Genomic DNA, 25872 nt, shown 5'->3' on the forward strand with positions numbered 1-25872 from the left:
GGTGCTAAGGAGGAAACACCTGGGGTGCTGGGGAGGGGAGAGAGGCCACCGTTGAGAGGGTCATCTCAAGGGCAGACCTGCAGGCAAAGGAGGGGCTGAGCCACATGGAGAGACGGGAAAGAGGGTTCCAGGTCTTTCATCTAAATAGGCATAGAACAGCTACTGTGCCGCCTGCCGCAGACGTAGGGGCTCAGCAGTGAACACCGCAGTAACCTGCCCATAGCAGGGCACCCCACCCACTGTGCTTATGGCGTGGCCCCCACTCGAATAGGCGGCGCGCAGTGGGGCTCAGTGGCGAATCAGAGACTCACTCACTCACTGCCACCCACCTGCCCGCCCCCGTCACAGGTGGGCTCCTTCTTCATGATCAACCTGTGCCTGGTGGTGATTGCCACGCAGTTCTCAGAGACAAAGCAGCGAGAGAGCCAGCTGATGCGGGAGCAGCGGGCGCGCCACCTATCCAGCGACAGCACACTGGCCAGCTTCTCCGAGCCTGGCAGCTGCTACGAAGAGCTGCTGAAGTATGTGGGTCACATATTCCGCAAGGTCAAGCGGCGCGGCTTGCGCCTCTGTGCCCGCTGGCAGAGCCGCTGGCGCAAGAAGGTGGACCCTAGCGCTGTGCAAGGCCAGGGTCCCGGGCACCGCCAGCGCCGGGCGGGCAGGCACACAGCCTCGGTGCACCACCTGGTCTACCACCATCACCACCACCACCACCACCACTACCATTTCAGCCACAGCAGCCCCCGCAGGCCCGGCCCTGAGCCAGGCGCCTGCGACACCAGGGTGGTGCGGGCCGGCGCGCCCCCCTCTCCACCCTCCCCAGGCAGCAGAGCACCCGACGCAGAGTCTGTGCACAGCATCTATCATGCCGACTGCCACATAGAGGGGCCGCAGGAGAGGGCCCAGGTGGCACGTGCCGCCGCCACCGCTGCCGCCAGCCTCAAACTGGCCACGGGGCTGGGCACCATGAACTACCCCACCATCCTGTCCTCAGGGATGGGCAGCGGCAGAGGCAGCACCAGCCCCGGACCCAAGGGGAAGTGGGCCAGTGGGCCTCCAGGCACTGGGGGGCACAGCCCCTTGAGCTTGAATAGCCCCGATCCCTACGAGAAGATCCAGCATGTGGTCGGGGAGCATGGTGAGGACCCAGCCCCACCCCATGGAGGAGGCGGTGGGACCTAGGCAGGGCGGGCAGGGTCTCCAGTGTGTCATTCCTGCCCCCAGTCTAAGCACTCTCATGAGCCCAGCTTTGATTTGTGGAACAGACCATCCACGCCTCTGGAACCCATAAGAAGGGAAAAGAGGGAGGTCCTGCCCCCGTCAGTGCCAAAGCAAGCCCCCCGTGGCCCACATCTCACAGCAGGCGTGGTGGCCACGGAGGTGGGATTCTGAACCTGACAAGGTCTGTCAGAGCCTCCTGGGCCAGCATCCGTTGCCCCTGCCCGGCTCCGAGAGGGACCACATGCTTGTGTCCACAGACTGGACACTTCCCTGGAGGACTTGCGGCGCCCTTCGTGGCCATTGAGGCTGGCCCCCCTTCTAGGTGGGGACACCGAGCGGGGGAGTGGGGGGGAGGTACCGTCACAGTCAGCCAGTCAGGAAGAGAGAGGCTGGTGCAGGGTTCTCCTACCCGGGGCCTGGGCCTCCGTTGACCAGGTGAATGGGAGACCAGGACCCCCAGATGGTAGGTTCCACACAGGCTTGGGGGTCCCTCCTGGTTCCGGACACAGATGTAGAGACACAGGCAGGGGTGTGTCCCCCGTGGCCGGGATGGGTGCAACTGAGGGTACCAGGATGCTGTGTGCCCTCATGCACCGGTACCCAGGGCATGCAGGCAACAGTGTCAGGGGCACGTGCTTCTAGCCCTTGAACTGTGGGAGTCCAGCCACTGTGCATCGTAAGAGGCACACGGGTTCCAAAGACAGCGTGAAAACATGACAGGACGGCTGGCTGGTCATTTTTATGTCAGTTTCGTGTTGGAGTGATCGTGGTTTGCTTGCGTGGAGTCCAATAGAATCCCGTAGCTAACTTCGCTGTGTGCTGTGGCTGCTGGGAAGTGGCTGGTGTTACATGTCTGCAGATGGCACAGCCTAAGGCAGGCAAACGTCTCTGCACCTAAGTGTGTCCCTGCCCCAGTAGGTGAGCAGGAATGCGGCTGTGGGGGTTGGGCCTGTGTGCCCAGGTGTGTGTGTGAATGTGCCCAGTATGTGCCCGAATGTATGGCTTTTCTGATGTCTGAGGCTGCTGTCACCACGAACTAGTGGGCTTGGAACAGTGGAAACTCACTCTCAGCAGTGGAGGCTGGTGGTCCAAAATCCGGGTGTTGCAGGGTTCTTTCTCTGGAGGCTCTGGGGGAGACCTCTCCTCACCTCTCCTATGTTCTGGTTTTGCCAATCCCCGGCTTGTCGACACGTCCCTGCGGTCTCTGTCTGTATTCACGTGGCTGTTTGTTTTCTTCTTATTGGAACAGTCGTGGCTCAGGGCCTTCCCTACTCCAGGATAGCCTCATTCCTCATTCTTCATTTTGACTCATGACACCTGCAGAGATCCTACTTTCTGTGAAGTGCATTTGCAGGTTCTGGAGGTTGGACTCTGGATGGATCTTTTTGTGGGGGACACGTTCACCCTGCTGCTCGTGTGTGTGTGGGTTCCCGGGCCCCTGTGGCAGCACCACTGAGTGGGCCTGCCCTTGTCTGTGCCCTCTCCCACAGGACTGGGCCAGGCCCCTGGCCATCTGTCAGGCCTCAGCGTGCCCTGCCCCCTGCCCAGCCCCCCAGCAGGCACGCTGACCTGTGAGCTGAAGAGCTGCCCATACTGCACCCATGCCCTGGAGGACCCGGAGGGGGAGCTCAGTGGCTCAGAGAGTGGAGACTCAGATGGCCGTGGCATCTACGAATTCACGCAGGACGTCCAGCACGGTGACCGCCGGGATCCCATGCAACCACCCCCTGCGACGGACACACCAGGCCCAGGCAGCCCCCGGCGGCGGGCACAGCAGATGGCAGCCCCGGGCGAGCCAGGCAGACTGGGCCACCTCTGGGCTACCTTCAGCGGCAAGCTGCGCCGCATCGTGGACAGCAAGTACTTCAGCCGCGGCATCATGATGGCCATTCTCGTCAACACGCTGAGCATGGGCGTGGAGTACCATGAGCAGGTGCGGGCTGGCCTGGTCACGGGGCTGGCTCCCCGTCATGCTTGCAGGGCCTGGGGAGTCTCAAGAAGCTTCCAGCAGCCCCAGTGCCTGACCTGATGGTAGGACAGTCAGGCAGGGCCCCAGAAAGCCGGGGATGGTGAGGAAAGGAGACTAGGTATGCTGAGCCTCTGCTGGAGGGAGCCTCCTTGGGGTCCTGGCCTCCTCTCTAGATGGCAATTGATTAGGCTGCTGAGATGCTGCTGCAGCCCTCCCGATCCCTTGGGTCTTGATGCAGCCAAACCTGCTCCTAGATAAGTGCTGAGGAGGGTTGGGAGCCATGGATGGGGTCGCCTGATTGTCCTCACCTCTGCTTGCAGCCCGAGGAACTGACTCACGCCCTGGAGATCAGCAACGTTGTGTTCACCAGCATGTTCGCCTTGGAGATGTTGTTGAAACTGCTGGCCTGTGGCCCTCTGGGTTACATCCGGAACCCGTACAACATCTTCGACGGCATCATCGTGGTCATCAGGTGGGTCTCCACCCGCTCCCCAGGCCGGAGGGGCCCGGGAAGCTCCACTGTCCGGCAAAGAATCCACCTGCAGAGCAAAACCCTGAGCACAGGAGGAAGTGCCGGCAGCGGCACAGCTCTTTATGACAAGCTGTGGGAAGCAGGTGCTTGGTGTCCCCAGTGCCCCATGGGATTGTCCTGGGCAGAGTCCCCTCCCCAGACCCTATGCTTCCCTGCAGGCACTACTAGGTGCACACCTATTAGGTCAGCTGCATCTCAGAAGGATGTTTCTGGAAACTAGAAGAGCTGTTCCCTGCAGGAACAATGCAGGTGTGCAGTGGCCTCAGGGCTGAGCTGTTTGGGGCCAGACCCAGCGAGAAAGACTAGCTTAAAAGGCTGAATCATGTTTGCTGCTGGGGGAGCATTTGCTGCAACAAAATTAAACCAGAAAGGATTGGGAAAATTTGAGGGGAAACGCCGCCCATCTTCCCCTAGAAGGAAGCTCATCCCTTGAGAGTAGAGAGGGGTGAGGGGTCTCACACCCCGGGGCAGGGAGTGGGTGAGCGGAACGGACAAGCCAGGTTGGCTGTGGAAGTCCCGGGACAGGAGAGCGTCCTTGGTGAAGGGGCTTCCTCGACCTGACCAGAGCCAGGCTTCTGCTTTCCCGGGGGTGCGGGGGGCCAGACAGCCGCTGGGGCTGTCAGCAGGTCAAGAGGCTTTTGAGGTGCGTCCGCAGCTGCTCATGCCCCTCGATGCAGCCAGACCTGCTCCCGTCTGTGGGATGCAGCACACGGGCCACTGTGGCTCCCTGGCTGTTAATCCTGCTTCCAGCAGGAGGAGGGCTGGGGTCGGGGACCATGGCCCCGCTGACCGTCGCCCCCACCCATCCGCAGCGTCTGGGAGATCGTGGGGCAGGCGGACGGCGGTCTGTCTGTGCTGCGCACCTTCCGGCTGCTGCGTGTGCTGAAGCTGGTGCGCTTCCTGCCAGCGCTGCGGCGCCAGCTTGTGGTACTGGTGAAGACCATGGACAACGTGGCCACCTTCTGCACGCTGCTCATGCTCTTCATTTTCATCTTCAGGTGGGCCCCCCAGCCCGCCCAGCGTCTCACCCCAGGGCAGCCAGGAGCACAGGCCCGGGGCGCCCCCAAACAGAAGGAGCCCTCCCACCACCAGCCCCAGGGCATCTGCAGACACTCGACCTCCGCTGCCTTCATTCGAGAAGCACTGATGGGGCACCTACTGTGTGCCACGCACTAGACATGGAGGGAGTGAGATGGCAGGGTTCAGAGATGGGTTGCCAGGTGGACAAGCTGGGGACTTACTGAAATAAGGGTAGAGTGCTGGGGGTGGGGATGGGCACCAGGCTCCAACTGGGTTGTTCTGAGTGCCCGCTGGGTGCCAGTCTAGCCTGGAGCTCAGGGTCAGGGTCAGCTGGAGGGTAAGAAGCCAGGCAGGCGGGGTTCTCACAGTCCAGAGGGGCTGAATGAGGCAGGTCTCCCAGGTCCCGGTTGCCGCCCGAAGCCAGAGTGGTCTCCCCGTGTTTGTTCCACCTCTGGTCTTGGTCCTCACGCCTGTAGAATGGACATTACTGAGTTGTGGGGGTAGGAAGTCCCTTGTAAGCCAGAGAGCTTGGGCGCCCAGGGAGGGTGGGGGGCCAGGAGAGCCCAGATGGCCAGAGCCAGCCCTGCCCCTCCTTCCTTCCACTCTTCTCCCCTCCCCCACCTTCTTCCCCTCAGCACACCCCTGCTTCCACCCTCAACACGCCCCTGTCCCCGCCCCCAGCATCCTGGGCATGCACCTTTTCGGTTGCAAGTTCAGCCTGAAGACAGACACCGGAGACACCGTGCCCGACAGAAAGAACTTTGACTCCCTGCTGTGGGCCATCGTCACCGTGTTCCAGGTAGTGCCCAGGGGTGCCCGCAGCAGTGCTGGCTGCCCAGTCTGGTCCCCAGAGAGGTGGATGTGCCGTGCTGCGTGCCCAGAGCTGCCTCCATCCCAAGGACTTGCTGGCATTTTGGGGCTGGGCTGACCATCCCGGTCTCCCTGCTGTCCCCCAGATCCTGACCCAGGAGGACTGGAACGTGGTGCTGTACAACGGCATGGCCTCCACCTCCTCCTGGGCCGCCCTCTACTTCGTGGCCCTCATGACCTTCGGCAACTACGTGCTCTTCAACCTGCTGGTGGCCATCCTTGTGGAGGGCTTTCAGGCGGAGGTGAGGAGGCAGGGAGAGCGGCTTCCAGGAGAAGGGGTGGCTGCCAGGAGGAGGGCGATGAGAAGCAAAAAGGGCTTTAGGTCGAGGGGAGGGGTGTGGGGGGCCTGCCAGGAGGTGAGGGATAGAGAAGGGAAACTGGCTTCCACGAGGAGGGGGCCTTCCAGAAGGAGCGGGGAGGCCAGGAGCCCAGCGGGGTGGGCAGGGATTGGTCTGGAGAGGCAGATTCCTCACCTACCTGCCCCGACCTTGGCAGTGAGATCATCCTCTGGGTCCTCCTGTCTACACCCACCTCCCAGGCCAGCCCAGCCTTCCATCTGGCATGAGGGGCCACCACTCACAGGGCCCTCATCCCTGCCTTGTGTTTTGCGGGGTACAGGGTGATGCCAACAGATCCGACACGGACGAGGACAAGACATCGGTCCACTTCGAGGAGGATTTCCACAAGCTCAGAGAGCTCCAGACCACAGGTGCGTGTGGTCGGTGGGTGGTCCGGGTTCTGGTGGGTGGAGTACGCCGGGCTGGCTGGGCAGGGCCCCCAAGGGCAAGTCCTAGGTGGGAGGATTCCTGATCCTGGGAGCCTGGCAGCTTTAGGGGCCTGTTCCTCCCTCTGTTGCGCAGAGCTGAAGATGTGCTCCCTGGCCGTGACCCCCAACGGGCACCTGGAGGGACGAGGCAGCCTGTCCCCTCCCCTCATCATGTGCACAGCGGCCACACCCATGCCTACTCCCAAGAGCTCACCATACCTGGACGCAGCCCCCAGCCTCCCAGACTCTCGGCGTGGCAGCAGCAGCTCCGGAGACCCGCCCCTGGGAGACCAGAAGCCTCCGGTAGGGACCATCTCCTGCCGCAGCCCTTAGGCCCCTTCAGGTTTTCCCCACCTGGCTCCTTATGGCCTTCCCCAAACACGAGTGAGGGTCCCTCCCCACATGCCCATAAAGTCCCAACCCTGTGCAGAGACTGGGAAAGAGTGCTCTGGTTTCTGTAAACGGAAGCCGGGGCTGCTGTTCCGCGAGGCCGGTGTGAAGGGGCAGGCGTGGAACCTCTGTGCAGCCAACGGTCTAGCAGAGTGCACAGCGCACAGCACGGGAAGACCCAAGGCAGCTGGGGGCAGAAGCGTGCCCGGGAAACAGACGGCAGGCCAGGCGGGGGTTCCGCTGCCACGAGAAGCAGCCCGATTCCCTTTACAGCCAGGGCATCTCTCTGGGTCCGGGGAACTGGAGGGGAGCAGTTTTGAAACGAACTCCAGGCAGTACCACCTGCAACAGTCACGGAGCACGGGAGTGAGGCAGACGCCCTAGCAGGGGAGGAAGCGGGGCAGATGTGAGGCTGAGCCACAGGCCCAGCTCCTGGGGATGCTGGGGCCACCCGCGCTTTGTCTGGTCCTGCACTGGTTCTGGCCCCTGACCCAGCAGAGCCCAGGGCCTCACCCCCGCAAGGCGGGCACCTTGACCCTCATGAGCTGTGCCTATGGTTGGCTCGGTGGGCCCCTAAAATCGCAGCCTCCACCGTGCTTCCCTGGCAGGGCTATGTGTGAAATGATCCACGTATGGTTTGCACACAGTAGGTGCTCCATAAATGCCAACAGTTGGTGTTAATAGTGATGCCGTCAGGCCACTGACTCCCGCCACCCCCCAGGCCAACCTCCGAAGTTCTCCCTGCGCCCCCTGGGGCCCCAATGGTGCCTGGAGCAGCCGGCGTTCCAGCTGGAGCAGCCTGGGCCGTGCCCCCAGCCTCAAGCGCCGCAGCCAGTGCGGGGAACGTGAGTCCTTGCTGTCCGGCGAGGGCAAGGGCAGTACTGACGACGAAGCCGAGGACGGCAGGGCCACGCCGGGGCCCCGTGCCACCCCACTGCGGCGGGCCGAGTCCCTGGACCCACGGCCCCTCCGGCCGGCCCCCCACCCACCCACCAAGTGTCGCGACTGCAACGGGCAGATGGTGGCCCTGCCCAGCGAGTTCTTCCTACGCGTCGACAGCCACCGGGAGGATGCGGCCGAGCTTGACGACGACTTGGAGGATGTGAGTGCGTGGCCCTGGGCCCACAGCCGTCTCGCCTCCCTCTGTCTGGGGCAGGTTCCCTGAAGTGGGATTTGAGGTGGGATTCAGAGCATGGTGTTAACTGGGGAGGTTCAGAAGGGGAGAGAAGCAGGCCGGGCCAGGGAGGAATCCAGCAGCATTCAGGGATTCAGCCACAGCCGATCCCAGAGTCCCTGCCGTCTGGGGGCCGTGTCCTAGATGATCCATGTACAGCCTGCATACGGGGGCTGCACCCTGCACCGTGGGTCAGCCACTGGCTGAGAGCTGCTGCCGAGGCAGGGCCAGGCATCCACTAGACTCTCAGGCTCCTGTGGGTCAAGGACCACTCCTCAGAGCCAGAGCCAGAGCCAGGGGCCCAAGAGCACCCACTTACCTGGCCCCGTGGACTCCCAGCATGGGTCACTCTGCCATCCCCAGGGTAGGGAAGGAGGCGGTTCTGTGCTACGGGCCCCAGAGGCCAGAAAGCCAGAGCCCAGAGGCCAGTGGGTGAGGAATGAGGATAGACAAGGCTGAGAAGGTGCCGGGAGGAGGGCTGGGAGGAGTGGCCGAGCTGAGTGCAGAGGGCCCTGGTGGGGGGCCAGGCAGGCAGGCACAGGGCTCTGAGAACCCGACTTCTCATCCCCCAGAGCTGCTGCTTCCGCCTGCACAAAGTTCTGGAGCCCTACAAGCCCCAGTGGTGCCGGAGCCGGGAGGCCTGGGCCCTCTACCTCTTCTCCCCACAGAACCGGTGAGGAGGCCGGGTCAGGAGGCTACATGGCTCGTGCCAGCCCACGGGACCCCCGCCCCCAGGTCCCCACTGGGCGGGGCTGGCACTTGGAGGATATTTCTGGGTGGGCCCCCCTTCTCAGACCACAGGGACCCGGGCTGAAGTGGAGACCTGGCCAGGGCTGTCCTGCGACCCCCATCCACTGCGCTGTCTGTGCCCGCCTCTCACCCGCTCCCGCCCACCCAGGTTCCGCGTCTCCTGCCAGAAGATCATCACGCACAAGATGTTTGATCACGTGGTCCTCGTCTTCATCTTCCTCAACTGCGTCACCATCGCCCTGGAGAGGCCTGACATTGACCCCAGCAGCACCGTGAGTCGGCCAACCCCATCGTCCCAGGCCACCGCGACCCCCAGGGAGGGACGGAGTGGACACAGCCCCCACCGTCCTCTCCCGGCAGGAGCGGGCCTTCCTCAGCGTCTCCAATTACATCTTCACGGCCATCTTCGTGGCGGAGATGATGGTGAAGGTACCGCAGGGCCCGGGGACTGCCCCTCGTTCCCAGGCCCCCATTCTGCCCTCATCCCCACCGGTTGCGTGCCAGCTTCCCAGATCCCCCAGGCCTGAGCCTGAGATCAGTGCCATTGGCCCTCCCCAGGTGGTGGCCCTGGGGCTGCTTTCGGGCGAGCACGCCTACCTTCAGAGCAGCTGGAACCTGCTGGACGGGCTGCTGGTGCTGGTGTCCCTGGTCGACATTGTCGTGGCCATGGCCTCGGCTGGTGGCGCCAAGATCCTGGGCGTTCTGCGCGTGCTGCGTCTGCTGCGGACCTTGCGGCCTCTGAGGTGGGGACCAGGGGCACCCCTGGGCTCCTGGGGCAACCCGGAAGCACAGTCCCCCAACGCCACTATCCATCACTGCTCTCGCAGTCCTGGGCTGTTCGCAGGCTGCCCAGTCAGCCCCACCTTGGGGCCTTTGCCAAGCTGTGCCAGCGCCTGGCAGCTGCTGCCATGGATGACCGCAGTGTATCCTTCACTCTCTTCCAGGGTCATCAGCCGGGCCCCGGGCCTCAAGCTGGTGGTGGAGACGCTGATCTCGTCACTCAGGCCCATCGGGAACATCGTCCTCATCTGCTGCGCCTTCTTCATCATTTTTGGCATCTTGGGTGTGCAGGTGTGTGGCCCCCACGTGCCCCAGGGTCTGTCTTCCCAGTGTGGCTCCCAGCAGCACTGTTGTGGGACGGGGAGGGACAGCTCAGGCCTCACTCGCGCCCCAGGAGGCCCTCTGTGGGGTGGGGCACAGGCCGGGCCCTCCGCGGTGACCGCCGCACCCGTCAGCTCTTCAAAGGGAAGTTCTACTACTGCGAGGGCGGCGACACCAGGAACATCTCCACCAAGGCGCAGTGCCGGGCCGCCCACTACCGCTGGGTGAGGCGCAAGTACAACTTCGACAACCTGGGCCAGGTGGGCAGGCGGCGGCAGGAGGCGGGGGGGGGTCTCCAGGACCCCCTGGAGCGAGAGGGCCAGCGACCCCAGCTCCAGCCCTCCTCAGGGACCCTGGCTCTGGCCCTCAGGCCCTGATGTCGCTGTTCGTGCTGTCGTCCAAAGACGGCTGGGTGAACATCATGTACGACGGGCTGGACGCCGTCGGTGTGGACCAGCAGGTGTGCACAGGCGGGTGGCCGGGTCACCTCAGGGTCTCCCCCGAGTGGCTGTCTTGGCTTCTGGGGACTCGTGGGGCCGTCCTGGGCAGGGCACCTGGGCGGGGACCCACCAGCTCTGTGCCGCAGCCCGTGCAGAACCACAACCCCTGGATGCTGCTGTACTTCATCTCCTTCCTGCTCATCGTCAGCTTCTTCGTGCTCAACATGTTCGTGGGCGTCGTGGTCGAGAACTTCCACAAGTGCCGGCAGCACCAGGAGGCGGAGGAGGCGCGGCGGCGTGAGGAGAAGCGGCTACGGCGCCTGGAGAGGAGGCGCAGGAGTAAGGCGCTCCCGGTGGCGGTGGCGGGTCGGTACCTGTGTGCCCACCGGGCCCTCCAGCCCTGCCTGCTCCAGCCCCAGCCTCCCCGAATGGCTCTGCACGCCACCCGCCTTGCCTGGGCCTGCATGGGGGCCGGGTCTTGGAGGGGCTGGCCGGAGAGGGCCGCTGGGGGAGCCCGCCACAGCAGGAGAGGAGGCGCCCCCCACCCCATCCCCAGTGCCCAAGGGGCAGGTTCCCCACCGAGTCCTTACTCCACAAGGAGCCAGCACAGCCCCCGAAACACGGGGCCTGAGGGAGAGCAGGGAGGGCTCCAGGCCCGAGTGCCCCCATGCCCTTAGCCCTCAGACCATCTCCTTGTCTTTCCAGGCACTTTCCCCAGCCCAGGTACCGGCCCTGCCCTGCATGCCTCAGGCCCCGCTCCTGCGGCCGCTGCTCGGGAAAGGGTGGGCATCCCAGGCCTGCTGGGGTCCTCCACAGGGCGGGCACAGGCAGCTGGAGGTGCTGGGTGTGTGGCGCAGGGACGGGCTGCGCTCGCCCACTGGTGCCTGGGCTGCTGTGTGCATGCATGTGTGTGGCTGTGCCCGACTCACAGTCTGCCTGCATCTCTGCCGTGCACCAGGACACCCAGAGCAACGAGGGGCCACCCACACCCCTGCAGGCCTGTGGCTGCCCTGTGTCCTTGCTGGTCCAGCCCGACTGTCCGCTGGCCCCCTCTGGCTGCCCAGGCTGCACCGAGCGTTTCCGTGACTGCATGCTGGCCCGCAGAGCATGGGGTCGGGCGGGGGGTGTATCCTGCTCTTCCAGGCCCTGGGCCAGTGGTCCCCACCCGTGTGTGGTTCTGTGGCCGAGGCGGGTGCTGGGGTGTGGTGGCAGGTCACGCCTTCACCTGCGGGAGCTCCTCCTTGTGCGTGGAGGGGCCCTGGAGGCCGAGCGTTCAGTGCACACCTGCCTGGGAGACACACGCAGATGGTGGGCACCGACTTCAGATGGTCTGGAGTCTGGCAGACCCTAGACCACAGCCCATGGCCTCTTGGATGATGGGGAGGGGAGGGACTTGGGCTGGTGGCCAGAGGGCAGGTCACGCTCTCGTCTCTGCTCCAGTGAGGCCTTGTGGGCCCGGGTCTCAGAGAGGGGCCCAGCCATGTGGTGTGCCAATCTGGGAGCTCCAGGAGGGCAGGGTGTGCCAGGCAGCCAGGTGGGATGTGGGGAAGCCGTCTCAGCTTCGGACCCACTCTTGGGGCCTGCCCAGGATGCGGCCGCGTTGCTGAGGAGGAGGTTAGTCAGCGGCCTGCTCCAGCCCGGGCCTCCTGGCCTGGCCAGCTTCCCAGTGAGCTGCATCTCACCTAGAACAGGGTCCCTTCCCTGAGTGAGTCCTTCTCCTCCAGTCTGACGTGAGCCCTGCCATGAGGCAGGGCCAGCCCCGTCTTCACATCTGAGCCTGGGCCCCCACTTCTCCCCTACACTTGGCCACCTGGGAAGAGAATGGGGTCTGCAGGAGCCTGGGGCAGCCCTCCCGCCTGGCGCTCACGGCCGCCCTCCCTGCAGAGGCCCAGCGCCGGCCCTACTATGCTGACTACTCGCCCACCCGCCGCTCCATTCACTCACTGTGCACCAGCCACTATCTCGATCTCTTCATCACCTTCATTATCTGCGTCAATGTCATCACCATGTCCATGGAGCACTATAACCAACCAAAGGTGGGTGCGAGAGGGCCCTTCCTTCCCGCAGACCAGGGTGGCGAGGGGGCCCTTCCTTCCCCCACACCAGGGCGACAAGAGGGCCCTGGGGCTGGGGCACCCCCAGTGGGGCAGCTAACAGCACGTACAACCCAGGACTGGCACTCCGCTGAGCCCTCACTGGGGTTTGCATGGGGGATGTGGAGATTTTGTGTGAAAACAAGTCAGTCTTTTAACATTGATTGAAACTCCCCTCCCCCTGCCCTGGAGGCCCCTCCCCAGCCTGGCCGTGCGTGTCCCACCCGTGAGGAGGGGCTGGCAGGCCGTGCATGTCCCATCGTGAGGAGGCTGGCAGGAGACAGGAGGGCCTGAGATGGGAGTTTCTCTTTACTCGGGTCCCCCTGTATCCTATCCTTTCCTCAGTGGAAGGACATGATCCTCCCAGCCTTCCAGAGGAAGGAGGTAGTCTCGGTAGCAGTAAGCCTTTGAGGCTGAGCGGACTCAGCTCTGTGGAACGCATTTTGTGTGGAGCTGAGGATGGCCGTGGCCAGAAACCAGGAGCATGGGCTGGGAGGGGCAGGGTGTTCCCTCCCCAGAGGTTCGTCCTCAGAGGGTGGGGGGCTCCAGGGTCCATCCAGGCAGTGCCTCCCAGCCCAGCCCAGGCTGCATACCGTAGGTGCTCAGAGTTGGGCCCTGTGAGCCCATGTCCCCATGCCCCCGAGGTGCTCAGGTCGGTAGGGGACAGTTGGGAGGCCAGGACACTGCCGCCGGGGCGCACAGATGGCTGCAGCGTGTGAAGTGGGCGGGCAGCTCAGGGTGGCTTCCCAGACCGGAGACCGTGGCGTTCAGCTGGGCCTGTGGATGCTGGGAGAGTAGCTTTCACTCATTCACCTGGTCAGACGCTTCGAAGCACTGCCTGTGTGCTGGGCTGGAGGAGGGCCGAAGAGGCTCCCGGGGCCCAGGAAGGAGCTGCTGAGCTGACCTGGGAGCCTCCAGGGCCGGCCCCCGGGGTCACTCACAGGCGTGCAGAGTGGGAGCCAGGGGAAGAGGGGTGGCCCCAGCCCCACCTCAGCCAGCCCGACCCTCCACCCCCAGTCGCTGGACGAGGCCCTCAAGTACTGCAACTACGTGTTCACCATCGTGTTTGTCTTCGAGGCTGCGCTGAAGCTGGTGGCGTTTGGGTTCCGTCGGTTCTTCAAGGACAGGTGTGTGGGGCAGGGCCGTCTCGGGTTCTGGGGGCCCCTCGGGGCTCCAGAGGCTGGGGCAGGTGCGGCCGCAGGCTTTTCCACGGGGGGGCAGAAGTGATGCTGCTGAGCCGAGGCGGGGACCCCGGGCGTGTGCGCTGAGCCTGCGGCCTCGCAGGTGGAACCAGCTGGACCTGGCCATCGTGCTGCTGTCACTCATGGGCATCACGCTGGAGGAGATAGAGATGAGCGCCGCGCTGCCCATCAACCCCACCATCATCCGCATCATGCGTGTGCTCCGCATCGCCCGGGGTAGGTGCCCGCGCGCCCGCCAGGTGCCCTCTGCGGGTGGAGGGTGGGGGCTCGGCCTTAGGTGGGAGTGAGGGTAGGCGCGACCAGGGTCCCCAGCCCAGCCCTGCTGACGCTCAGCTCCCGGCCCTAGTGCTGAAGCTGCTGAAGATGGCCACGGGCATGCGCGCCCTGCTGGACACCGTCGTGCAAGCCCTGCCCCAGGTAGGTGGAGCCCTCACCATCCTCAGCGCAGGCCCCACACGCGCCCGAAAGAGGAGGTTGCAGGGAGGGCCTCGCCGCCCCCGCTCTCCCTCATTTGTCTCTGGTCCCTCGGTTGTGCGACGGCTGAAGCCGTATCCCTGCTGTGTGCAGTGGGTGGCTGGCTGGGCTGGGAGAGGTGGATCCAGCCGCTGCCCTCTGGCCTCCGTCCTCTGGGCAAGACCCATAACTGGGACCACCTGCCCAGTGCACTTCCAGAGGCAGGGGCTGTGGAGAGCCGGAGGGATCCAGGCAGAGTGCAGCAGGTGGCCAGGGCGGGTGTGTGTGCGCCCAGGACCACACCCAGGATGCAGGCGTCAGCCGCAGGCCTGGCTCCCCCTCAGAGCCCACATGGGCCCAGCCTCCCTGCTTCCTGTGCCCCTGGCCCCTGCCCAGATCCTTTCTGGCCTCCACAGCCAAGAGACCCAATGCAGTGTCCTGTCCATAGTCTCTAGTACACCTGTCCAAACCTCGTGTCCATCTATCCACCAGCCCAGCCACGTTCCCAGCCACCCGCCACCCCCATGGCTGCCCATGCACCTGGCACCTCCTCTTCCCAGTCATTTCCCGTCTCTGTGCCATCTGTCAGTTGCCCCCTGCCTGTCTTCTGCCTCCCACCTCAGCCGTCCCCACTCACCCTGTCCTCAGCGGTGTGCCTAGCTTCATCCGAGTAACACTCCCGAGGGCCCGGTGCCGCTTCACCAGGTGCTCAGCTGTGCAGAGGAGGGACGTGGAGTAGGGCAGGCCTGGCCAGCCTTGGAGGGTGCGCTGCCCGGCGGGGCAGTGTGTGCAGATGCTGGGGCTGGTGGGGTGGTCCACAGGAGAGCTGTGGCAGGGGAGGGGTGAGGCCCAGGCCACCTGCCAGGACTCCTCAGTCAGCCGCGTGCCGGCCTGGGCCCCGCCATGGAATCTCTGAGGTAGCCCCTGAACAGGGTGGGCCAGAGCCCTGGGGGAACCTGCTGGGCAGAGAGTGTGGAGTGGGCTCTGGGCCAGAGGCTGATGCTCAGGGGGAGGGCGCAAAGAGAGAAGCCAGTGTGGGCGAGCATGGAGGGGTAGGTTGTGTCTGTCTACCTGGTGAGACCATGGAGCCCCGAAAGGGGCGTGGGGCTGAGGAACGGGGGTCCCCGCCCAGCTCTGGGAACTTGCTTCCACTTGGCCTGGAAGAGGGTGGGCCGGTGGGGCCTGGTGGCTGAGGCGCCGAGTGCCCTGCAGCATGGGCTGAGGCCTCCCTGCCCGCCTGCCTGACCCGGCTCTGCTTCTCTCTCATGTAGGTGGGCAACCTGGGCCTTCTTTTCATGCTCCTGTTTTTTATCTATGCTGCGCTGGGAGTGGAGCTGTTCGGGCGGCTGGGTGAGTGGCCCCTGCGCCCTCCTCCTGACACACACGGGGTCCTGATAGGCACCCCCGTGCCCGTCTACTCACAACGCAGTCACATGCCTGCGAACAGTGCGGGGCCTGATGGGGGCCACACACCCGCTGGGCACCCTCACTCGGGCCTGCGTCTGAGCCTTTTCTGCACGAGGCCGAGGCTCCTATGTTGACGCAGAGGCCTGCACCCAGGCTTGTGACACGTATGCAGACGTGCACACAGCAACACAGACACAGGGATGCCTGCCACACACGAGGGGAAGCGAGTATACGTGGAGACGTGCACGCACAAACATCTAGAAACACACGCCGCCATCCCTAATGCCACGTGGTCCCCGGAGACAAATGCTGGCTGTGTCCCCTCGCCTGGTGGCTGTAGCCTCCCGAGGCCCCCACCCAGGCCTCAGCCTCGGCCCAGGCTGGGCGGGGCAGGCAGGGACCCTCCTTAGATGGCCCAGCCCTGCCCCTACCGGGTCCCACTTCAGACAGCCCAGTCCCTGCCAGGTCCCTCCCCCGAGCCCCGTTCTGACAGGTGTGACATTGTCACAGTCCAGCATCTGTCCACCGGGCAAGCTTGATTCTGGTCAGCCGGCCCCCACTTGCCCCCCACCACGCACAGTCCCAGACACAGACAATGATGTTTCTTCCACGGTTTGGGGTCGCAGCCGCCAGGCCTGATGAGTCCCAGCCAAGGTGCGGCAGCAGAGGCCTCAGCCCAGGGGCTCCGGCCTCACACCCAGGGTCAGCCTCTGCTGGGCAGGTCGAACCACCGGGGCCTCGTCATCCACATCCTCTGGGCTGACCCCGCCTCTGGGCTCCCCAGGGAGCATGTGGAGGCTGGGTGTGTGTCCCGCCTCCACCCAGAGCAGGCGCGGCTGACCGGGCGGGGTGTCCCTCCCTTCAGAGTGCAGTGAAGACAACCCCTGTGAGGGCCTGAGCAGGCACGCCACCTTCAGCAACTTCGGCATGGCCTTCCTCACGCTGTTCCGCGTGTCCACGGGGGACAACTGGAACGGGATCATGAAGGTACCTGCCATGGCCGTGACCCTGGTACCTGGCAACCCCAGTGGCGTTTCAGGTTTTCCCAGGACTGGGCCGGGTCCGTCCTTGCCGGGCAGGGGGAAGGGCGTGGCACTCCCAGGGTGGTGCCCACAGGTGGGTGTGGACCCCAGCCTGCAGCTGCCCCCCGCCGCAGGACACGCTGCGCGAGTGCACCCGCGAGGACAAGCACTGCCTGAGCTACCTGCCGGCGCTGTCGCCCGTCTACTTCGTGACCTTCGTGCTGGTGGCCCAGTTCGTGCTGGTGAACGTGGTGGTGGCCGTGCTCATGAAGCACCTGGAGGAGAGCAACAAGGAGGCACGCGAGGATGCAGAGTTGGACGCCGAGATCGAGCTGGAGCTGGCGCAGGGCCCCGGGGGTGCACGCCGGGTGGATGCAGACAGGCCTCCCTCGCCCCAGGAGAGTCCGGGCGCCAGGGACACCCCAAACCTCCTTGTCGCACGCAAGGTGTCCGTGTCCAGGATGCTCTCACTGCCCAACGACAGCTACATGTTCCGGCCTGTGGTGCCTGCGGCGGCGCCCCACCCCCGCCCGCTGCAGGAGGTGGAGATGGAGACCTATGGGGCCAGCACCCCCCTGGGTACGGCAGCCGGTGGGGCCAGCAGGAAGACGTGGGCTGAGTGGGAAGCAGGACAGGGCAGTGAGAGGGAGGATGGCCGGACAGGGAGGAGGATGGGGCAGGCCAGGGTGGGGCAGGAGGGAGGGTGGGTGGGAAGGAGGATGGGGGCAGGCAGGAGGGAGGATGGAGGCCAGGCCGGGGAGGCCGGGTGTGGGCAGATGAGGGGACGACTGGGTGGGCAGGTGAGAGGGAGGACGGATCGGGCCAGGGCTGGCCAGGAAGGAGGATGGTGGCAGGTTGGGGGAGGACGGGGTGGGTGGAAGCCGGGCGGGAAGGAGGGTGGGGGCAGGTTGGGGGAGGACGGGGTGGGTGGAAGCCGGGCGGGAAGGAGGGTGGTGGCAGGTTGGGGGAGGACGGGGTGGGTGGAAGCCGGGCGGGAAGGAGGGTGGTGGCAGGTTGGGGGAGGACGGGGTGGGTGGAAGCTGGGCGGGAAGGCAGGGGCAGAGCTGCCAGCTTAGATTCTCCCCTGCCCCAGGCTCCGTGGCCTCTGCACACTCGCCGCCCGCGGAGTCCTGTGCCTCCCTCCAGATCCCATTGGCTGTGTCGTCCCCAGCCAGGAGCAGCGAGACCCTCCACGCCCTGTCCCCTCGGGGCACAGCCCGCTCCCCCAGCCTCAGCCGGCTGCTCTGCAGACAGGTAGGAGAAGCTGTTGCCTGCAGTGGAGGCTGGCGGGGGTGGGGGGCTTACAGGGATGCCCTCTCTCATCTGAAGGACCAGCAGATGAGGACAAGGCCCAGGGAGGGTGGCACTGGGTCCTTGGGGCTCTAAAGTTTTCTGCCTGCTGCTTGGTGGATCTCGGAGCATTGGGCCCAGGTGGGTCTTCAGGCCTGTGAGCCTGTCTGTGGCTACAGAGCTCCTGGCTACGGGGACCCGAATCTTCTTGGAACCACAGCCTCAGGCCCCAGGGTGGGCAAACAGCAGTTTCTCAGGCCCACCCCATGACAGGCAGACGGCAATTTTCCAGGCCCCATGTGGGCGTGTGTCCCATGGTGGGCAGACAGCGGCTTCTCCGGTCCTGGCTTGTGCTCAGATGTCCCAGCCTCACCCACTTGCAGCTTCAGCTCCTCTTCCTGCCTCTCCCTGCCTCTTGCTGCCCAGTGCAAGACCCCCGTACCGCATGGGAGCAGTTAGGAGAGCCCCATCCTGGGGGTGCCCAGCTGGGCTGCTGGTGTCCCGGAGTGGGGAGGTAGCCTCAGCTCTGTGCCCCTGGGGGCCGTGGCATCTGTGCCTGCAGAGTAGCGGGTACAGGCTTTCTCCAGGAGCCTCACAGGTCAGGAGTGAGACTGGGATGTCCACACCAGTGGCTTCCAGCCCCATCTTGAGGGTCAGGAGCCACCCAGGGGACCTGCCCACGTTGGCCTCTCTAGGACCTGGATGGTGAAGGGTCCCCGGGTCCCGGCCACCGATAGGGCTCTCCCAGGTTCGTGCTCCTCCCTTTGCCTCCACATCCTACAGGAGGCTGTGCGCGCTGATTCCTTGGAAGGGCAGATTGACGGCCCTAGGGACACCCTGGACCCTGCGGAGACTGGCGAGAAAACCCTGGTGAGGCCGGTGTCCCAGGGGGGCTCCCTGCAGTCTCCCCCACGCTCCCCACGGCCCACCAGCACCCGCACCCGGAAGCACACCTTCGGACAGCGCTGTGTCTCCAGCCGGACGGCAGCCCCGGGCGGAGAGGAGGCCGAGGCCTCGGACCCAGCCGACGAGGAGGTCAGCCACATCACCAGCTCCGCCCGCCCCTGGCAGCCCGCGGCCGAGCCCCAGGGCCCCGAAGCCTCTCCCGTGGCCGGCGGCGAGCGGGACCTGCGCAGGCTCTACAGCGTGGATGCTCAGGGCTTCCTGGACAAGCCGGGCCGGGCGGACGAGCAGTGGCGGCCCTCGGCGGAACTGGGCAGCGGGGAGCCTGGGGAGGCCAAGGCCTGGGGCCCCGAGGCCGAGCCCGCTCTGGGTGCGCGCAGAAAGAAGAAGATGAGCCCCCCCTGTATCTCGGTGGAGCCCCCGGCGGAGGATGAGGGCTCCGCGCGGCCCCCTGCAGCGGAGGGTGGCAGCACCACCCTGAGACGCAGAACCCCGTCCTGTGAGGCCGCCCCTCACAGGGACTCCCTGGAGCCCACGGAGGGCTCAGGCACCGGAGGGGACCCTGCAGCCAAGGGGGAGCGCTGGGGCCAGGCCTCCTGCCGGGCCGAGCACCTGACCGTCCCCAGCTTTGCCTTCGAGCCGCTGGACCTCGGGGGCCCCAGTGGAGACCCTTTCTTGGACGGTAGCCACAGCGTGACCCCAGAACCCAGAGCTTTCTCTTCAGGAGCCATAGTGCTCCTGGAACCCCCAGAAACAGAGCCTCCCATGCCCGTCAGTGACCCCCCAGAGAAGAGGCGGGGGCCGTACCTCACAGTCCCCCAGTGTCCTCTGGAGAAACCAGGGTCCCCCTCAGCCATGCCTGCCCCAGGGGATGGTACAGATGACCCCGTGTAGCTCGGGGCTTGGTGCCGCACAGCGCTTTGGCACTGGGGTCTGGGGGCCCCGCTGGGGTGGTGGCCCAGGCGGAGCCGTGCGTGGACCCTGACTTGGGTCCCGTCGTGAGCAGAGAGGCCCGGGGAGGATGACAGCCCAGGCCCTGGTTCTCTGCCCAGTGAAGCAGGAGTGGCTGCTGGGCCCCGCGAGCCCCCGTCCGTTCTGGTTCGGGCTTCTTGGAGTTTTGCTGCCAGCCGAGGCTGTGCGGGCAGCTGGGTCAGCGTCCCGTCGTGAGAGAAGCTGTGTTTGTGGGACGAAGACCAGGCACCCGCCAGAGAGGGGAAGGTACCAGGCTGCGTCCTCTCAGGCTGCGCATTGTTACAGGACACTCACTGGGGGCCTGGGCCCTTGCCGGCAGCAGGTGCGGCCACCGCGGCCCAAGGCCACCTTCACTCACAGTCTGAGTTCTTGTCCGCCTGTCACGTCCTCACCACCCTCCCCTTCCAGCCACCACCCTTTCCGTTCCGCTCGGGCCTTCCCACAAGCGTCCTGTGACTCTGGGAGATGGTGACGTCACATCACTAAGGAGCCGACTCCGTGGAGTAACGCGCCCGGCACCGACGCAAATCGGGCCTCCCCTCCATCTGGGGGCTTTGGCCGCGAGATTCCCGTTGACACCTTTGTTTTGTGTGCTTTTAAATTCAGGTTAAATGTTGCAATAATCTGATGCGGAAGACTCAGCTTCTCAAGGGAGAGGGAGGGGGCGGAGCGGAATAAATAGTAACTTATTTAAGAAATGCGCTTGGATTCCTGCCATCAGTCAGGGGCGGGGAAGGGAGCGCCATCCCCAGACGGGCGCAGCAGGCACTTGGCCAGCAAGACACAGGAGACTAGCAGAAGGAAGAGTCCGGGGAGGAAGAAACCAGCCAGGAGGGGGAGCCTGGGGTACCCAGATCCTGGGCCCCCTGAGGCTGTGGTGTGGCGGCGGATCCAGCTCACATAGGCGGGGACACGGGTGTAGACCCCTGGCCTGTTGGGGCGGCCGCAGCCCTCACCCCAGCTCACAATGCCAGCCTGCACCCAGGCACCGTTCACCTGGCAGACCAGGGGCCCCCCGGAGTCATCCTGAGGACAGAGAAGGCGAGCATGGGGAGCCGAGAAGGTGGGGAGCCCCTCCCTGGGCTGCACCCACCCCCGTCCTCTGTCACGGCCTGGCAGGCTCACCTGGCAGGCATCCCCGGGGCCCTGGGCACACAACATGTCGGGCCGAAGAATGCTGCCCCCAGGGCCAGGGTAGTCCCGGCGGCAGGTCTCTGTGTCCACCACCGAGACTTCTACCTCCTGAAGGCTGTAGGGGGGTGGCAGAGGCTCTGGGGTGGGGGAGACAGGCTTCAGGGAAGGTTGGAGCATCAGGCCCTGCCCTGGGGGGATGGGAGACCTTGCCAGACACAAGTCCAATGCCACTGTGACCCTCGTCATGGCACGTGGGTTGTGATCTGATGTTTGGCCGCTGCTCTGGACCCACACGATAGGCTTTGAAAAGGGACAGCCGACGGGGGCGGCCTTGGCCGGGTGTGCAGGCCACCAGGAGCAGGTGGTGGCATCAGCGTCCCTCAGGCCAGCTCTCTTCCAGCTGCCCTTGCCTCCCTCCATCCCAGCATCCCCACACAGGCTCCTCACCTCCCTCCCGCGTGTAGCCCCAGCCAGTCACCCAGCACCGGCTCCCAGGGCGGAAGTCATCTGAGGCCTCCGGGAGGCAGACGGGCAGGATCCGGCTGGAGAGGGTCACGGGGACACTGAGTTGCACCAGGGCGATGTCCCCGCTGGACCCCGGCGGTCCCGAGGGGCTGGAGTGCAGGATGATCTGCCTCACGGTGGAGAAGTGGGGAGACAGAGTGATCTCCAGCTCCCCCAGGTGCACCTGGTAATCGGAAGAGTTCAGGGACCTGGGAGGGAAGGTGGGTGGGTGTTGCGGGCATCAGTGCCCTGAGAGGGGCCGGCTGCAGAGGCCGGAGGTGAGCATCGGCCCTGCCCAGACCCCACCCCTGCGGGCATCTGAAGCCCAGCTCTTCCCTCCTGGGCTCGGGACACACACAGCCTGGGCAGTGGCCTCACCCTCCAGGGTCCAAGGACCACGGTAGCACCTTGGGGTTCCTGCCAGCGCCCGGAAAAGCCAGCAGCACACCCGAGACCAGCAGGGGCTGGTCAGGAGGCAGATTGCAAGCTCAGTTTCACATGAAGAGACAGCGGCGGGGGCGCGGGAGGGAGCCGTCGGTCCCTGGAGGTGAGCAGAGACCGGCAGAACCTCACAGAGAGTGGGCAGCCAGCTTCTCCCTTTCCACTGGAAGGAAACAGGCTCAGAGTTTCCAAGCCTCAGAGTGAGTGAAGACCCGGTGGAGGCCTGTGCGCTGGCGTAGGCCCCACTCAGGCCTGGACGTTCAGAGTGCCCCTGCCCAGCCAGACTCACCCGGAGAAGCAGTGGGCAGCTGTGAGCACCCACTGGGGGCTGATCAGGGACCCGCCACACACGTGCACCCTCCACAGGCGGAGGCTGGCCTGCCATGGCCATGCGCCGGCCCGGGCAGCGTGGCCCCCCACGATCCGGCCTCCTGCACCCGAATGCTGCGGCTGGCCACACCCTAAGTCGAAGGAGGAAGGGGTGGCTGGTGGGGATCCCAAGAAACCCACTGTGCTTCCTCCAGGGAGCCTTCCCTGACCACACCTGCCTTCTCAGGGACTTCGCTCTTCAGCTCCCCTTTCTGCCGGCCTTTCCCCGCAAGCCTCGCGGGTGCAGCAGAAATGACAGCCAGCAGCCGTGAGCGCGCCCGGTGCGCAGGCTGCGGTTTGTAAGTGCCATGCTCCACAAACTAACCAGGGCTCCCCGGGCAGCTAGAAAGGGGCTCAGAGAACGGTGGAGCCCCCGAGAAGGCCGGAAGTGGCTACCTGGTGGGCAGTTTTCCTTCAGGGGAGGTGGAGATGTTCGGAGCTGGATAGAACGGGGGAGGGGGGGTACACGGCACTGTCCGAGGTGCTCAGGGTCTCTGAACTGGACGCTTGATAATGTAACTTTATCTCCTGTGAACTTCACCTCAGAAAATTAGAAAGAAATTAGGAGGAAGTCGGCTTGAGGCCCACCGGCCGCACTTGGGGCCGCCTGAGCTGAATAATTTTGCTGGCAATGGAGTGTGGGCACTCGGCTGCATGGAAGGGAAGCTGGGATGTAGACAGACGTAGAGATTTATAGACAGGGAATGGGTCTGGGGGTGGGGCGTGGGCTCTCCTGCACAGCAAAGCCCCCAGCTGGCTCCTGGGCCACAGTGGGGACCCTGCGGGGAGGAAGTTCAAGGAGGGCCAGGTGGCTTTCATGGCCTCAAAGCATCTCCCAAGGTACAAACTGACCGCAGTGGTGGGGGAGACGGCCCCGGCAGCAGACCCCGGCCAGCCTCCCTCAACCGAGAGATGTGAGCGGAAACCACCTGACAAACCATGGCCTCCCCAGTGGGACCCCCAGGGAAGGAGAGGGTCGTCTCCGAGGCCCCCCTGCCAGGCCTTGCCTGCACCCACCCCTCACCGCACACCTGTTGGAGACGTACCTGGCTGCAAAGCCCTGAGGGACACACCTGTGGGAAAGAGACGGAGGGCCCAGGATGGAGGGGGCTGCCGAGGGGAGGGGTGTGCAGGCTCCAGAGGCCCCTGCACGACACCTGCCAGGCCTCAGGGTGACACTGGGGTAGGCCCTGGCCCTGAGCAGAGGGGCCCGGCCTGGTGAGGCTGGGTTAGCCGCTGTCTCACTGGCCCGGGGCTGGGTGGAACCAGCCACGGGCCATAAACGGCAGCTGGAGGCCGGGAGTTTGGCCTCAGGCCTGGGCCTCCTCCCCACCCTCCAGGTCCTGCTCGGGGGAGAAATCACCAGTATTCTGGGTCCTGGGACTCCCGGCACCCCCAACTCCCACCCGCACCTCCCTCCTGCCTCTGTCCCCAGGCACGGACAGCCGGGCCTCCAGCCAGGGGTGCAGTCTCCTCAGAGGAGACACGGGGCCCCACAGGGTGGGGGCTCAGCGTGTTCCTCCCTCCCTCAGGCCAGCCGCCAGCTTCACCCCCACCAGGGATCCAGGCTGGAAGCAGATGCCCCCCCATCCTCATACCCAGGCCAGGTCACCCACCGGGCACAGCCAGGAACAGCAGGAGGCCACGGGCCCCGAGGGCCATGGTGTCTGCCCACTGTAGGGAGAAGGAGGAGGGCCCGCCTGACCCTTGGACCTGCTGGGCGTGGGGGATAGGGGTGGCCACACGCCTGCTGTCAGGCAGGGCGGGAGGATGGAGGAGGCGGGAGCTCCACAGACGGCCCCACCTGTTCCTTCCGCACATCTCCTAAGAAGGTCGTCACCTGCATTTATCCCATGTGGGTGCCACAGCCCTGGCACCAAGTGGCCGGCAAGGCCCAAGGGCACAGTGGTGAAGGACAGAAAGCAAGCACCACTTCTCACCCTATGTCTGCTCCGGGGCCAGGGCTGAGGGAGAGGTAAGTGTCCCTATCAGTGCCGCCCCCTCCAAGAAGCCGTCCCTGGTTCCCTCAGGACACACTGGCCGCCTCTCCTCCATCCTCTGGGAGCCCAGTCCTCGGGGTTCCTCAGGAGGGTCCCAATCAAGGCCCAGCAGCCCCATGGAGACAGCTCAGGCCCTCGTGACAACCACCCTCTGAGAAGTCCCTGTCCCCACATCGGGCAGCAGGTCCCGTGCTCGCTCGGCAGATCAGATAGGCGCCGTTTCGCTGCCCAGCCTGGACTGGCCCTTCCTAACCGTCCTGGCCGCCCCAGCCTGATGACCCAGCTGATAAGGGGCCCTGGGCAGTGCCCGGGACTTTCCTGCCCCCTCCCGAGATCCAAATCACAGGCCGGGCTGGAGGGTCCGCCTGAGACCCTCGAGGTCAGGGATCCCCTCTTTGATGTGGGGAACTGAGGCACGGGGGTGAAATTGCCTGACCACCCACCAGGGTGTGGCCTCCTGGGCACAGACTTGGCCTCCTGCACGCCAGCGCGGGGGGCAGCCAAGGCTCTGAACTGTAGTCTCAGTGTTTTTCCTGGTGACGAATAAGGACACCACCAGCCTCTCCCTTCGCGTGCGGGGCCAGCAGCGCACCCACGACCGGGCACCCTCCTCCCTTACGGCGGCCGCACACCTGATGGCAGCGGCACACCTGGAGGGGTTGCCTTGGGGGAGGCAGGACAGTCCCATCCCACACAAGGGAACAGAGTCTGAGCCACCAGTCCGTGGCCCAGGGCACCCCTACCCAGGGTGATGTCATCCAGTGGGGAGGAGCCTGAGGGGCCAGGGTCTTCATGGAACCAGGTCCTCTAGTCCTGACCTCGAGGGCTGTCCCCAGGTCCCCACAGGCGGAGACTTCGGGGCCCTCACCTGTCCCAACTCAATTCACCTGCAGCACTGGGGACCCCGTATCTCTGCCTGTGCCCCAGCACGCCGCTCCCAGCAGTGTGTGCCACACCACCCAGATTCCAGGCCTGCTGGGGAGAAGGAAGCTCCACACACCATCCCGTGAGCCCCACATTACTGTGATGTGGTGCCTTTCCCACCCCCGTCAGACAGGAGAGCCAACTGAGGAACAGGGAGGGGGCCTGGCCCTGGCAGTGGCCTCCAGCATGGTGGGGTCTCCTGTAACCCAGGACCCTGGGAGACCTGGGGTTGCTTCTGTCTACAGTAACCTGGCCACCTGGGCGCTGTCCCCTCAGTAGGAACCCTGGACCCCCCACTTGCCCTCCACCTCACACCCCCGGGGACAGGGAACCAGGGCCTCCTGCCAGCAGCCACATGGGTGATTGATCTTGGAGCAGGTCACCCCGTCCCAGTCAAAACGCAGGTGGCTGCAGCCGTGGCCAATGGCCTGCCTGCCGCGTCCTGAGAGACCTTTCCTGTTGAAGCCGACGCTCACTTCCGCCAGTGTCACTGGGCTGAGCTTCGGTGAGCTTCCCAGGAATCTTGGATCTAATTTGGGAAGCTCTGGGACTGGAGCCTGCCCCGCCCCCTCCACCTAGTGGCCGGCCCCTGCTGTCCACCTTCCCTTACACCGGAAACCCCGGGTCCGTGTTGCTTCCCTTCAGGGTCTCATGCCTCCGACTCCCACCCCGCAAAACCGTCGCTGGGCGTGCGGAAGTGCTTCTAGGGGCTCAGTGCTCACTGGGAGTCACCCCGTGCTGTCCCTGTGATCCCTAGAAGGTGGGATGGGCCAGAGGGAGGAAGGAGGGCTGGAGTTCCAGATCCATCTTCATAAACAAGACGCTGGGCCTGCAGGACAGGAGCCGAGGGATGGGCTCCTGGTGCCCCTCTGTCCCCGCCCTCCAGGGGCTGCAGAGACAGAGGTCACGTGGGACTGAACAGGGC

General features: G+C 65.2%; 2 protein-coding genes across 5 annotated transcripts in view; one reads left to right on the plus strand and one right to left on the minus strand.

The window, feature by feature from the left end:
• The window catches only part of LOC105485869 (calcium voltage-gated channel subunit alpha1 H), a 67073-nt gene extending 46800 nt beyond the window's left edge, over positions 1-20273 (plus strand). The window contains exons 9-35 of one of the 4 annotated variants that reach the window (XM_071083837.1): positions 349-1138; positions 2712-3154; positions 3511-3662; positions 4535-4720; positions 5424-5541; positions 5699-5854; positions 6231-6321; positions 6473-6681; positions 7490-7870; positions 8515-8615; positions 8841-8964; positions 9053-9121; positions 9251-9435; positions 9637-9763; positions 9928-10053; positions 10164-10253; positions 10380-10572; positions 10939-10956; positions 12118-12269; positions 13344-13453; positions 13611-13744; positions 13875-13945; positions 15253-15331; positions 16254-16375; positions 16545-16989; positions 17504-17664; positions 18484-20273. In XM_071083837.1, the coding sequence (XP_070939938.1) occupies positions 349-1138; positions 2712-3154; positions 3511-3662; positions 4535-4720; positions 5424-5541; positions 5699-5854; positions 6231-6321; positions 6473-6681; positions 7490-7870; positions 8515-8615; positions 8841-8964; positions 9053-9121; positions 9251-9435; positions 9637-9763; positions 9928-10053; positions 10164-10253; positions 10380-10572; positions 10939-10956; positions 12118-12269; positions 13344-13453; positions 13611-13744; positions 13875-13945; positions 15253-15331; positions 16254-16375; positions 16545-16989; positions 17504-17664; positions 18484-19497 (5847 nt within the window). In that variant the 3' untranslated portion in view covers positions 19498-20273. Of the gene's footprint in view, positions 1-348; positions 1139-2711; positions 3155-3510; positions 3663-4534; positions 4721-5423; positions 5542-5698; positions 5855-6230; positions 6322-6472; positions 6682-7489; positions 7871-8514; positions 8616-8840; positions 8965-9052; positions 9122-9250; positions 9436-9636; positions 9764-9927; positions 10054-10163; positions 10254-10379; positions 10600-10938; positions 10957-12117; positions 12270-13343; positions 13454-13610; positions 13745-13874; positions 13946-15252; positions 15332-16253; positions 16376-16544; positions 16990-17503; positions 17665-18483 lie in introns of all 4 variants that reach the window. The other 3 variants (XM_071083836.1, XM_071083839.1, XM_071083838.1) reach the window with 3 other exon arrangements.
• A 6-nt stretch (positions 20274-20279) lies between these two features.
• Positions 20280-25304, minus strand: LOC105485870 (tryptase gamma 1). Its single transcript, XM_071085160.1, has 10 exons — positions 25261-25304; positions 24467-24655; positions 23640-23773; positions 23070-23096; positions 22612-22802; positions 22349-22462; positions 21944-22188; positions 21157-21422; positions 20701-20846; positions 20280-20601 (listed from the first exon to the last, which is right to left on the minus strand). The coding sequence occupies exons 1-10, from the start codon at positions 25302-25304 to the stop codon at positions 20293-20295; spliced, it is 1665 nt and encodes a 554-aa protein (XP_070941261.1). The 3' UTR covers positions 20280-20292.
• Positions 25305-25872: the final 568 nt, after the last annotated feature.

The sequence above is a fragment of the Macaca nemestrina genome, chromosome 18 (assembly GCF_043159975.1).
Source record: "Macaca nemestrina isolate mMacNem1 chromosome 18, mMacNem.hap1, whole genome shotgun sequence".
Taxonomy (NCBI): domain Eukaryota; kingdom Metazoa; phylum Chordata; class Mammalia; order Primates; family Cercopithecidae; genus Macaca; species Macaca nemestrina.

Excerpts from the sequence above, each read along its gene's own strand:
- LOC105485870 (XM_071085160.1), bottom strand. The coding sequence starts at position 25,304 with ATGTGGCTGCTGGCAGGAGGCCCTGGTTCCCTGTCCCCGGGGGT. Across the intron at positions 24,656-25,260 it reads GGTTCCCTGTCCCCGGGGGT|GTGTGCGGCCGCCGTAAGGG; the intron begins GTGAGGTGGAGG and ends CGCTGCCATCAG. Across the intron at positions 20,847-21,156 it reads GGGCTACACGCGGGAGGGAG|AGCCTCTGCCACCCCCCTAC; the intron begins GTGAGGAGCCTG and ends CCCCCACCCCAG.